This window comes from Primulina tabacum, chromosome 8 (assembly GCF_025594145.1).
Source record: "Primulina tabacum isolate GXHZ01 chromosome 8, ASM2559414v2, whole genome shotgun sequence".
NCBI classification, from domain to species: domain Eukaryota; kingdom Viridiplantae; phylum Streptophyta; class Magnoliopsida; order Lamiales; family Gesneriaceae; genus Primulina; species Primulina tabacum.
The window spans coordinates 8,511,669-8,525,563 of NC_134557.1; the positions used below are offsets into that span (position 1 = coordinate 8,511,669).

Here is a 13,895-nt window from a genome sequence, read left to right on the forward strand (position 1 = left end):
AAGTTTATCCAGTAAAAACCGTGGTCAAATTACGACGGTTTTTGAAAACCGTGGCCAATTTAGCAACGGAATTATAAAAGCCGTCGGTAATTTAGCAACGATTTTTAAAGTCCGTCGCTAAAGTTTTTAAAAACTGTTGCCTAAATTAAATTAGCGATTGTTTTTTCCAAAAATTCCGTTGCTAATTGTGACAGAATTTTTGAATTTAATTACATAGCTAATTCAAATCATCGACGGTTTTTGAAAAAATGTCGTTCATCGTCTATATTCCCACTTATTCTATTCATTTTTTCCAGTGGTTTTCGCATTTTCTCTCTGGTAGGACCAATTTTTTTGTCTTTTTTCCTGAAATATCTTGATTTCTAACTACTATAACATGTTTTTTTGTTTAATTTTGCAGATCTGTTCTTAGGATTGAGCTTTCGAAGTCACGCTTCAAACATGTTTTTTTATATATGTTCATTATGATATATATTCATATGAAATGTACTAATCTTACATGTATTATATATATTTGTATCCGTCGTATAATTTTTTAGCATTTATGTTAGATTTGTAGACGTAGTATAAATATTTAATGTTATTTACATATTTTGTTGTTAAGATGCATGTGAAATTGTATAACTCCATGTTATATTATTCAATTTATGTATTATTTAATTGTATGTTAGATCTACATATTGTATATAGATAAATGCACTTTGTAAACTGGTTTTACCCCCTACTTCATATATCAAGATAAATTACTAATTTTACGTGTATTATTATTAGCGAACTTTTTTAAACGTAAATAATGTATGTTTTAAATTTTGTTTAAAACACTAACAATAAAATTTAGTTCCAAATCAACAATTCTATTGTCAATTTATTGTAGTCTAAAATTGATTGCAACGATAGAACTTAGATGTATCATAGGTTGAAGAATAGGTTTTTAACCCAGGAGTATTGTACCGGTGTAGAGTCATTCATTGCGTTTGCCTTGAGTCATCTAGAGTGGTTATTAAATGGCAATGTGCGTTGCCCGTGCAATCGGAAGAAGTGTCAAAACAAAATTTATTTACCTGATGATACAGTTAAAGTACACTTATGACGATATGGATTTGTACCTGATTATTATTGTTGGTATTTTCATGGGGAGAAATATGTTCGTCCGTCATATCCAAATATTAATCTTGAAGCCCCGTCTTTTTTGTACCATGTTTCGAACATTCTTATGGAATTATAAATGATTACACCTTCTGATTTTGCTGGTCTCTATAATAATTTCCAAGAAAATTTTACTTTCGAGGAAAATTTGGAAAGTGAAAATGTGAACTTCGATGAGAAAAACCAACCATCAAACCAGGTTGGCGAGGCTCCAGAAATTCCAAATAGCTACATAAAATCATTAGTATGAGGTGATCAAATCAGCAGAAAAGGAGATATGAGATGGAAATCAACACAGTCACTCTTTGTTATCTGTTTTGGCGAGGTTATTAACGATGAAGCATTAGCATAATATGTCTAAAAAGAATTACAATGACATGTGTTAATTAATGTCAAAGTTATATGTCCCGCAGATAACAACGTTCCTGATAGTTTTTACGCTACAAAGAAACTTATTAAAGAACTCGGACGCCCAGTCGAGAAGATTGATGTTTGTAACAATAATTGCATGATTTATTGGGGTGCAGACGATGCTTTGAATGAGTGTAAGATATGTGAACATCGGCGATATAAACCTAGTAGGCGTAGATCTCAGAATGCAAAGAATCAAATTCCATACAAGAAGATATATTACTTTCCAATCACTCCTCGGCTACAAAAGTTATATTCTTTAACTACTACAACCACTCATATGTGGTGGCACCACGACCACCATTTTGATAGTGAAACAATGACCCACCCATCCGATTCACCAGCGTGGCATCATTTTGACGGTATACACCCATCTTTTGCGTCAGAAATTTGAAATGTTATATTACGACTATCGTTGCTAAACGAAACAATGACTGACTTAGTAACGGCTTCAAAAATCGTCGCTTTACGTCAACGACGACTGACTTAGTAACGGCTTCAAAAACCGTCGCTAAAACCTTCACAAATGAAATTAGTGACGGTTTTGAGCGTCGCAACCTTTTTTTTTTTGTAATATATTACTGACCTAATACTTCATGCACACACTGACACACCGTGGATAATAATATTTATAGAGTGCACAATATATGCACTGCTAGTACTCAAAATATACATATATATAAGTTTATTTCTTCAGCTTCCCAAAGAAACACATGTTCAAATTCAAATTGGAATAGAGAGCCGACAACTTCATCCGCATAGATCAGTGGAATCTATGGGAGATTCGCATGAGTTTGAGTTTGAGTTTGACTGAGAGATAGATGAGGAGCAAGTGTAGTAGATTCACCGTGTTTTTCCAAATATTCGGCTTGAACTTGTTGAATGATGGTTTCAACATCAATTTGATTCGTTGAGCTACTGGCTGTGTTATGCTCAGTCATCTCAGTTTCAGCATGAGCAGAGGCTGAAATTTTCTTTGTTGTAGCTTTATCTTCCTGGACAAGAGCTTGATTATTTTAGTAGTGTCCCGAATTTCCTCAAAAGCGTCTGGAATTGTCTTAGCGGCTGGCTTTTTAGCTGTCTAACTTTCTTCTAAGTCAAAGACTAAAACGACATTCTCATTTTTAATCGTCGAAAGCTGAAAATCCCGTCTCTTGACTTTCACCATCATGGATGATGATAATGCATCCATTTCTAGCTAGTTTATCACAGCTGCATCATTTTCTGTTGAAGGGAAGTTGACGACAAAATTTCCCTTCTCTGTTGAATCAAGTCGTAAGATACTTTCCTTGATTTTCAGTTCAATAAAATCTCGTCGCTGAAGAGCGTCGTAGATCAAATTTTTTTCGACCCACTTGAGCATCTTCAGCTCAAGAACAGACACTTATTTCATACCAATGATATAATGGACTGTTAAGGACAAAAATAAAACAAATCTCGACAACAGTTATTGGATAAGAACATATTCAACAAGATCAAAATGTGCTCCACAGTAAAAAAAACGTCATGGAAAAGTTGGTCAAGTTGTGTAAATGAAATGATTAAACAAAAGAAAACAAACTTGACTATCACTAAGAAAACCTTGGAGAATATCAAAATAAAGTTCGGTTAATCCTCTAACGAGTTGGATGAACATACTTGTAGAGATTTGACAGCAAACAGACCACTTAACCAAAGCTAAAGATTTCGGCTGTAATTATTTGGAATTGTTGGACCTATTTTAATTTTCTGCGTTATGCAATTACCTTGCATTAACTTAGATATTTTATATTTTTATAAACTGGATAGAAAAACTAAAAATTATCATATATAATTCTACGCCCATTGTTGAAGAATTCTTTCAAAATTAATTTATGTCAAAATATTTACAACGAAACAACGCGTAAGATAATTTTTCAAACTGATTATTCCTAAATCATAAAAAAATAAATAAATATTGGGTTATTGAATAAAAATAAAAATAAAATATGCTATTAAATTTCATTTTAGTGTATTATCTTTACAATTTTATTCATTTCATTTACATGAAATAGACCCAAAATCGAAAAATTATTTAATTCCAATTTTTAGGAGTGGGAACCACGATCAAGTCGACCCGGAAAAAAATAGAAATTTAAATGACCAATCAACATGGTCGAACCGGTGATTATAAGATAAATTTTATATACTATTTCCATATGCTCAATATGACCATGAAGAACTGCATTCTGGTCGCTAAGAACTTCAACAGTGTTCTGCAACTCTTGGATCTGAACATCAGTCTGCTCACAATACTGATTATGCTGGTGCACGAGTTGGTGATTTTGATCCTTAAGCACTTGGATTTTCTCAACCAAGGTATCGCGTAATTCGATTAACTCTGCAACAGTCTCTTGGGAGGTTTCGAATTCCTCTTGAGCTCTCCTATTCTTCTCTTCTGCCTTATGTAGATAGTGAGCATAACGTTGAACATCATCTCTAAAGTGTTCTGTTCTACGCTGTAATTTATCTTTGTCCAACTCTAAGCAGTAGTTATGTTCTTTTAGTTTATCTATCTTCTTCTCTAAGCTCTTAATGTAGCTACTCTGGTCAGCCATATCCTACATCCAAAACATGAGAGTGAAGGTTCAGAAATGATCTCAAAGTACAAGTCGAGTTATAGACAAATACTGGAATGAACAGAATAAGTACAGCCTATAACATTCAATAGAAGAAAATAGCTCAAAATTTTTCGGCCTCAGAATCCCGTGAAAAATTTACTAAAAATTATTCACATCAAGAACATGAAGTGTACCAAATTTGGTGCAAACATACTGAGCCGTTTGTAAATGAAAATTCCTCAAAGTTTCAAAAAATTGGAAAATTTTACGGAAATGATGATATCACTATCTAAACGAAAGATTTTGGGGTTCGAAGTCGTTCTAGCTTAGGTTCGAAGTCGTTCTAGCTTAGGTTCGAAGTCGTTCTAGCTCCTGGATCAAAAGTTATGGCCGTTTGAAGTTTGTGCGAAAAACACATCAACTTCCATACAATTTTGCAAGGCTTACTGCATGCGCTTACTGGAATTCACTTCCTACTGCAATTCTGATGCTACTGCCATCAAGTCTGCTGCTTTCCAGCACTGTTAAAACCAGTCTGCTGCATTCCGATCTATTGATTTCCATCTGCTGGTTCTGGTTCCAGACTACTGGTTTTGGTGCTACTGTTTTCCGGTCATCTGCTGGTTCCGGTCTACTGATTTTGGTCTACTGAATTTTTTTTTCTCTACTCATTTCAGTAGTCTATTACAGTAGTCTATTACAGTAGTTTATCAGAACTTATTTTCAGAAGTCTATCAGAACTCATTATTTCTAGTTCCTCCCCAGATTATGAAACCTAGTTTGCTCTGATACCACTTCAATGTCACACCCCAGGAACATAGTTAGTCGACACCGACGTTGCTCTCAAATTTACATTCGAAAACAACAAGCATCAGAAGTACAAAATTCAGAAACCAGTCTTTTTATTCGTAATACTAAATAATTCATTGTCTGATACAAACTCAAATACTAATGTTTTACAGCGGAAATGTAAAACCAGGAATAACAATGCCTTAACAGATACAGCGGAAACATAACTTAGAATTTAACAACAACAGTCTTCTTCACAGCCCCAAAACTGATGCTGCTCTTCTTCTTTTAAAAATTCTTCATCGTTCTTATATGAGATGGGTTTGGTGGGTGAGTGATATGGTTGTCACTCAGTAAGCGGGGGCGGGAATAACTCCCAGTTTTCGAAGTCATTTTCAACATAAACAATAATAAAAATAATATACATAAACTCTTATTTTCAGAACAGAAATCAGTATTCAGGAATCATTATTCAGAACTTAAATCAGAAATTTTACAAGTAAGTACTGAGCACGCTTGTGAATTTCATGGTAAACTGATATCAGTCCCCTATATGTTCTTTCCTCTAAGGGGTGAGGCCAGTAATCAGAATTCAATAATGTTCAGAATATATATTCCTACCTTTAGTTCACTAGGTTTCAGTGCTTCAAAAATCAGATATCAGAATTCAAAAATACATATACTTTGCTTCGAAATAGAAGTCATCAAACGGTTTTCAAGATATTTATACATAAGCCCACTTACCGTAATTTGCCAGGGAGTTTTGATTGAAGTCTGGAGATTGGCTTGTTCTCGCTACTGGATTTTCTTGCTCGAAAAAGACACTCTCCTAGCTCGAATTTCAAGTGTTAACTCAAGAATTGTGTAACATCAATTTAGATATTTGAGAGTGTTATTTATAGGCAAAATTCTGACTGTTAGCCTCCCAATTAATGGCTATAATATGCCATTATGCGCTATTAACAGCCTTTATCCCATATTAAATGCTTCAGTTACAAGTCATAAGCAGAATCAGTAGTTGTCTACTGGAATCTCGTGCTACTGTTCTTCTACTGCTGGAAAAATACAATCTTCTGAAATATAAGCTGCTGCTGGAATTGCTAACTTCTGTTGAACTTTTGCATCTGCTTCAAAATGCTAATTACTGCTGGAAATTCAGGTTCTCACAGTTATGATGTATGATTTTAAGTGATGTTAAAGATATTTTAATGACGATTTATTTATTAGTGATTTTTGAGAAGTTATAGTATGTGCTATACTTTCCAAATAATTTTTTTAAGTTTGGTAAAACGTTTGACAATTTTACGATTTGAACTAGTTTCCTATGATTTTTAAATGTTAGTTGATTGTTTATTTTTAAAATTGTATAATGTATTTTTAAAGTACATATATATATATATTCGGCCGATTTAGTAAGAGGAAAAAAAATTAGTACTTTTTAAGCAAACGAATAGCAAACGTTTCATTTACGCTACAAAGAAACTTATTAAAGAACTCGGGCTCCCAGTCGAGAAGATTGATGTTTGTAACAATAATTGCATGATTTATTGGGGTGCAGACGATGCTTTGAATGAGTGTAAGATATGTGAACATCCGCGATATAAAACTAGTAGGCGTAGATCTCAAAATGCAAAGAAGCAAATTCCATACAAGAAGATATATCACTTTCCAATCACTCCTCGGCTACAAAAGTTATATGCTTTAACTGCCACAACCACTCATATGTGGTGGCACCACGACCACCATTTTGATAGTGAAACAATGACGCCCACCCATCCGATTCACCAGTGTGGCGTCATTTCGACGGTATACACCCATCTTTAGCATCAAAAATTCGAAATGTTATATTTGGACTATCGTCGCTAAACGAAACGACGGCTGACTTAGTAACGGCTTCAAAAACCGTCGATACACGTCAAAGAAGGCTAACTTAGTAACGGCTTCAAAAACCGTCGCAAACGAAATTAGCGACGATTTTGACTGTCGCAAACCTTTTTTTTGTAATATATTACTGACCTTATATTTCATGCACACACCGACACACCGTGGATAATAATATTTATAGAGTGCACAATATGTGCACTCCTTGTACTCAAAATATACACAGATATAAGTTCATTTCTTCAGCTTCCCAAAGAAACACATGATCAAATTCTAATTGGAAAAGAGAGCAGACCTCATCTGCATAGATCAGTGGAATCTATGGGAGATCCGCATGAGTTTGAGTTTGACTGACAGATAGATGAGGAGCAAGTGTAGTAGATTCCTTATGTTTTTCCAAATATTCGGCTTGAACTTGTTGAATGATGGTTTCAACATCAATTTGAGCCGTTGAGCTACTGGCTGTGTTATGCCTAGTCATCTCAGTTTCAGCATGAGCAGAGGCTGAAATTTTCTTTGTTGCAGCTTTATCTTCCTGGACAACAGCTTGATTATTTTATTAGTGTCCCGAATTTCCTCAGAAGCGACTGGAACTGTCTTAGCGGCTGGCTTTTTAGCGGTCTAACTTTCTTCTAAGTCAAAGACTAAAACGGCATTCTCATTTTTTATCTTCGAAAGCTGAAAATCTCGTCTCTTGACTTTCACCATCATGGATAATGATAATGCATCCATTTTTAGCTAGTTTATCACAGCTACGTCATTTTCTGTTGTAGGGAAGTTGACGACAAAATTTACCTTCTCTATTGAATCAAGTATCGTAAGATATTTTTCTTGATTTTCAGTTCAATAAAATCTCGTCGCTGAAGAGCGCCATAGATCACATTTGTTTCCGCCCACTTGAGCATCTTCTGCTCAAGAACTGACACTTATTTCAGACCAATGATAGAGTAGACTGCTAAGGACAAAAATAAAACAAATCTCGACAACGTTATTGGATAAGAACATATTCAGTAAGATCAAAATGTGATCCATGGTTAAAAAAAAAAAAAAGAGTCATGGAAATGTTGGTCAAGTTGTGTAAATGAAATGATTAAACAAAAGAAAACAAACTTGACTATTACTACGAAAACCTTCGAGAATATCAAAACGAAGTCCGGTTAATCCTTTAACGAGTTGGATGAACATACTTGTAGAGATTTGACAACAAACATACCACTTAACAAAAGCTAAAGATTTCGGCTGTAATTATTTGGAATTGTTAGACCAATTTTAATTTCTGCGTCATTCAATTACCTTGCATTAACTTAGATATTTTATATTTTTATAAACTGGATAGACAAACTAAAAATTTATAATACATAATTCTACGTCCATTGTTTAAGAATTCTTTCAAAATTAATTTATGTCAAAAATATTTACAACGAAACAACGCGTGAGATAATTTTTCAAACTGATTATACCTAAATCATAAAATTAAAAAAAATTGGGTTAATGTTTAAAAATAAAAATAAAATATGCTATTGAATTTCATTTACTGTATTATCTTTACAATTTTATTCATTTCATCTACGTGAAATAGACCCAAAACCAAAAAATTATTTAGTTCCAATTTTTAGGAGTGGGAAACACAATCAAGTCACACGGAAAAAGAATAGAAATTTAAATGACCAATCAACATGGTCGAACAGGTGATTATAAGATAAATTTTAAATTTTATGTCTAATTCCTTCTTTTTAAAAAAAATCTACAGATGTAGAGACAATCACCAGTACATGAACGTGAAAGAGCAGTAAAATCTATAAATATATGGTGTAAACAGATGATCAAAAATCACAGAACAAAATTTACAACAATATTTTGTACGCTGGTTCCAACTTCCAATGTCCAAGAAGTAACACTTCATTGTATTGCTCCAAATTGCATGACTTCTAGTCTCATGGCGATGGCGATGACGAAGTAGACAACAGAGTTCACCTGATGAGCACATTAAATACCACAAGATCAAACTACGACCAGAAAAAAAATAAACGTCAGTAAAACCAAGAATCATATGACTTCCACATAAAGGTTAAGAAAATTCGAAATAACAATAAGCATCACAAGCTTATATTATGCCACAACTCGAGCACTTGATGGGATGAAGCCACATTTGCATGGTGGTCGTCATGAGTGTCTACAAATTCAAAGAAGCTATCTGATGAAGCTTACCAGCAAAAGGAGTACAGTGAATTTGAGCTATATTGGAATCATAATTTAGCTTGAAGCAGAACTAGCAGCACAAGGAGCTTGAGTGCTGTTATCATTAACAGAAAGGCCAACATTTGTCTCTATAATCAGCTGTTTAGTAGGATTTGCACTCGAGCTATCCACTGTACCACCTGATTTACTAGCTATGTTGGTTCTATCTTCTTCTCGTATTTCAAGATGATCCATGAGTCGAGAAGCAGGAGCAATACTGTGGTCAACATCCCTAAGAACTTCAGTGCTGGAACAAGAGGCTGAAATATTGCGAGTGAACAATTTCTCCTTCCATCCTCGTGTGCTCCTAGTTAAAGATTCTTTGTACCTAGAAACGGGATAAAGCCATTCCAAGTAAAGGTCCCTAATAAAGTCGGACATAGATTGAACCCATGTGTAATGTTCACTCCACTGCCTTCTTGTTGCTTGTATTTTAATATTTTTCTACTTTAAGCTAAGCTAGAGTACAAAAGGGAACATAGAAGATTTTTATATTTAGAACTCAAGGGGGTATAAAATCAAGAACAATGTCTAATTCTTCACGTACTTCATTGACCATGCACTAACACGAGATTTCAGAGACTCCGAGAATGACTGGAAATCTGATGATCCAACTCTCTCTTGGCCACTCGGGGAAGTCTGGGTAGGAGATCTCCTGTAAGACAAAATAACCTTATAGTGAACCACCAAAAGTATGATCCCTTTAAAGGTTTAATGACTCAATTAAATGAAGGAAAATAACAATATACCAATTAGTAGAGGATACTCCATGTTGATTTGCAGCAGCAATTAATCCTCGGGTAGATGACGGACCTGTAATAAGCTGCGTAGAATCTTCTCCAATAGAAATTAATGAAGAATTCGAGGCAACTATCCTTACTACAGGGGGTGTACTAGAACCATCTCTCTCATTGACAGAAGAAGCAACCATTGTGGCAGAAGGTTCATTAGGATGAGTGGAACACAACAAAAAATGTGGATGACCTTGAGCAGATGACCTACTCCTCCGACCTTCGATCCTAGCAAGCTGACGAGCCCTTCCCATGGCAGCAGAAGCGGCTAAGTGTTGAATAATCCGCTCTTCAAGTTCAGAATCACTCGCACTTATTGGCAACTGCACAAGATGTTCAAGAAAATGTTATGTTAACACAGCTGAATCTGTTATTGAACTGAAGGCACTAATTAGAATGGTTAAAATACAAGCAGATTGGAAAGTGCATGGACATGTTGCACCTCAAAGTCTCTCAGGGTTGGATGATGAAATATAGAGGTGGTATTTCTAAGTCGGTTTGTTCGCAATTTCCTCTCATGCTCCACAGCATCAAGCAATTCCTGGCTGCAAAACAAGCATACGAGACCACTTTACAAATAAAATTTCTGGAATGATACAGAATTTCAAAGGGAAATCCATGTACCTGCTGGAATCATTCAAGCTGATAGGTTGCAAGCACATTGGGCACTGGGAGCTTCTCTGGCACCTACAGATATATTTATATACAAATGATAGACATTGTCCAACATTCATCATGTGGTACAGCTTGATGAGAGATGTCCCGAAATAATTCAAATGGTAGTGGACCAAGCAAACATTAAGATTGCATTTGGATTGATGCTTAATCTATTGGTTTGTTTGGGCTAATCCACTTGGTGACGAATTTCAAATTCCAAATAATTATTTTTTGAGCCATTACAGGTGGATTTCAAATACATCTCATGGAGTTATTTTAAATCATCTCCTCGAATACTTCTTCAAATCTAAATCCTTAAATCCAAACACAACCTAAATGATTCTTGTCATGGGGACATGGGGAAGTTTATTTTAGCAAACAAAGAGGTAAATACTACACAAAGTCCTGTGTGTGTAGCGGAAGGCACAACATAACTAGATTATCATTCTAATCTAATTTCTTCCAGGCACTATGCAACGATGGAAACTTGACAATGTCACCAAATTCAATTGGTTGCATAGAGCAAGGCCGTACATGAATGTAATATCAATGTGGGAGTAGAATTTGGTAGAAAATGGAAATATTGCATATAGCTTTTCGTGGGTGTAAAAAATCAAATATAATGTCAGTGAAAACTTGTATGAATCGCAAGTTGATTTTTGTACCATTCAAGAATGCACTGAAGATGAAACTCATGCTTACAACTTGTCATCTGCGAAAAAAAAATAAAATAAAAATAATTATTTGACAATAGGCCAATACCAATCAACAACGCCTGGAGTTTATAAGCCTTGTACATACTGTCGAAGGATCACTATCACAAAAATCGTCGAGGCATATGCTGCAAGAATCATCAAATGCTTCTTGAATTCCACCCTCCACAAAAGCTGCAGCTGATGTCAACTGATTCTCTGAGTTATTTGCCTCTTCCATCTGCCAGAGACATGGAAATCTTTATCGCATTATACAGAGTTCAAGCACAACTTATCAACGGAGCAGCAACATGCACAATATTATCCTTGCATAGTTTACCAAATTGATATCATTTCTAAAGATAGAAATAATGCGTAATAGTGAGCAAAACTCTTTTTAAACAGAAAAAGAATAAAATTCAACAACACAACTTTACTTATCATTCAATGACCTTACATTAAACTTTTTACTTCATTTTCCTTCTTCCATTCATAAATTTTTAACCAGAATCTGTTAATAAATTCAAGACATGCCTCTAGTCTTTCAAACAAAAAATATATTTATAAAATCTCAACAAAATAAAGCCTCATTTGAATGAGTCATAATTAAAAGCACAGAAAAGATTGGATTGTATATACAGCACACACAAGCCAGAATATTAATTACCTAAAACAAACATATAAAATTTAGTCTACAGCCCATTAAAATTCATAATCGGAAAACATAAACAACAATTACCTCGAAAATACTTTTCAATTCAAATACAATCGAGAAAGATGATAAATCCACCACCAGATCAGAGTAATTAAAGAACTGGTTCGATTACACGCAGAGTCAAAAGATAGGAGAAAAAGCAGGAGACAAGATCACATTTTGATGCGAGAATTTGGGTTAAGAGCCGGAAATAGTACAGTGGACTTCGCTTTTTTGTTGGTTTATGGAGAAATTTTTCACTCCTGTTCCTCTTTTTCTCGTCTTTTTTGGTTCCCTTTTCTTCCTTCTTTTACCTTTTTTTTTTTTATGAAGGAAAGAAACTACACATGCTAGATAAATTTTGTTGTTGCCTATTCCACTTTAGATCTTGATGGGCTTGGTAGGTATCTCCCCACTTATATATTAAAAATAAAACTAATATTAATAATAACCACAATCCCAATTCAAAGTTTCATTTTTTCACAAAGAAAATGTTGATAAATTTCATGTTGTTTTTAATCCAAAGCAATGGCGCATGTCTTGTGAACTTGTATGAAAAAAGTGAGATACATGTTGAAAACTCCAAGAGCAAGAGCAACATATACTTTATTTTACTTAAAGTTCACCAAAAGTAATGAAAATAGGAATGTATTTAGGCAGAATATTCGAGTATGAACTTGTTGATTCGCAGCATTAATTTTTTAGAAGGTTGAGAATCTGGATCAAGAGTGAAGAAGCCGTGCTGCTGCCCTTCAAACTCCTCATATTCAATCCTTTTCCCCCATGTTTTCAGTTTGTCGGCATATTCTTGAGCTCTGTCTTTGAGTAGGTCGGATCCACCAACCACAACCAGAATCGGGTCAAGCTCCATTTCTTCAAGATTCGGGCTAACGGGTCCAAATGGGTTCACAAGTGGATGATCCGTAGTCTCTCCTACTGGTATTGACAGCCTCCAAAACCTTGTAAAATATGAAATCATAGGCATAAAATATTTCTTTTTAGAAATAATATGTATTTTTTAAAATGAAACTCGGAAATCACTTGAAGAAACCTGTCAATAAGCTCTAAATTCAAGGCCGCTTCCTTGGGGGCCTCAGCTTCAAACATTGTCCTCACAGTTCCACCAAAGAACGGAGCCAAATACACGTAACCCCTCACTCGTACCGGAGCCAACTCAGCTGATCCCGCTCGAAGCTGAACCGCCAGGTTATGGGCTATGTTCCCGCCAGCGGAGTCACCCGAAATGAATACGCGGCTGAAGTCAGCCATGTCAGTCAGCCATTTATCCGGCTCCTCGGCCGTGGCCTGTCCTTGAAGCCACTTAACAGCTGCGTAGCCGTCCTCAATGGCTGCTGGAAGCCGATTCTCTGGAGCCAGCCGATAGTCGGGGGAGATGACCACGGCTTGGAGTTCCGAGGCGAGCTTGAAACAGTAGTTTTGGCAGTTGGGCCACGTCCTGGAGCCGATGCAGAAGCCACCGCCGTGAATGTAGTAGAAGATCGGGAGCTCGGTGGAGAGTGGCGAAGCCGGCTTGTAAAGCCGGAGCTGAAGGCTGTGGGTGGAGTCGAAGGTAACATCTTTCCACAATACAGACCCGTCATCGTTTACAGGTATTTCAAAGCTTGGCTTGTTTGAGCGCCAAATCGAGCCGTCGCGGTACACTCGGAGAACTCCGCGGCAGTCTTCCACCTCATGCGGCGGTGGAGAAGTGGTGGAGTCGGCGTCGGCGTCGTTGGCGCTGTCTTTGACAATTGTGTGAGCCATTAATGTTCTGTGTATCAGTGCATGTATGTGTCATCACTTGAAAGAAAGAAAGAAGGAAAGAAATTATATATATATATACACACATATATATGTAATAAACAAATACTAGATTATATAATACACTTGAAAAAGAATTAGAGGAAAAGTTTTATTTATGGTTTTGGATGTATATTGAGACGGCAGGCTTGTCTTTCTTTTTGGTTTTATCGAAAGAGTAGATTTTTCTGAGACGGTCTCACGAATTTTTATCTAT

General features: G+C 35.7%; 2 protein-coding genes across 5 annotated transcripts; both read right to left on the reverse strand.

The window, feature by feature from the left end:
* Window positions 1-8,579: 8,579 nt before the first annotated feature.
* On the reverse strand, window positions 8,580-12,219 carry LOC142553592 (E3 ubiquitin-protein ligase RHF2A-like). 4 transcript variants are annotated; one of them, XM_075663951.1, is made up of 9 exons: window positions 11,924-12,219; window positions 11,294-11,425; window positions 11,158-11,204; window positions 10,460-10,522; window positions 10,269-10,380; window positions 9,794-10,158; window positions 9,592-9,699; window positions 9,015-9,372; window positions 8,580-8,780 (listed from the first exon to the last, which is right to left on the reverse strand). In XM_075663951.1, the coding sequence occupies exons 2-8, from the start codon at window positions 11,423-11,425 to the stop codon at window positions 9,060-9,062; spliced, it is 1,140 nt and encodes a 379-aa protein (XP_075520066.1). In that variant the 5' UTR covers window positions 11,924-12,219; the 3' UTR covers window positions 8,580-8,780; window positions 9,015-9,059. The 4 variants fall into 4 exon arrangements, with proteins under 4 accessions (XP_075520066.1, XP_075520067.1, XP_075520065.1 ...); XM_075663952.1 differs by lacking the exon at window positions 8,580-8,780 and having other exon boundaries at window positions 8,827-9,372; window positions 10,278-10,380; XM_075663950.1 differs by lacking the exon at window positions 8,580-8,780 and having other exon boundaries at window positions 8,827-9,372.
* A 232-nt stretch (window positions 12,220-12,451) lies between these two features.
* Window positions 12,452-13,691, reverse strand: LOC142553594 (strigolactones hydrolase CXE15-like). The gene is made up of 2 exons (XM_075663954.1): window positions 12,930-13,691; window positions 12,452-12,837 (listed from the first exon to the last, which is right to left on the reverse strand). The coding sequence occupies exons 1-2, from the start codon at window positions 13,640-13,642 to the stop codon at window positions 12,531-12,533; spliced, it is 1,020 nt and encodes a 339-aa protein (XP_075520069.1). The 5' UTR covers window positions 13,643-13,691; the 3' UTR covers window positions 12,452-12,530.
* Window positions 13,692-13,895: the final 204 nt, after the last annotated feature.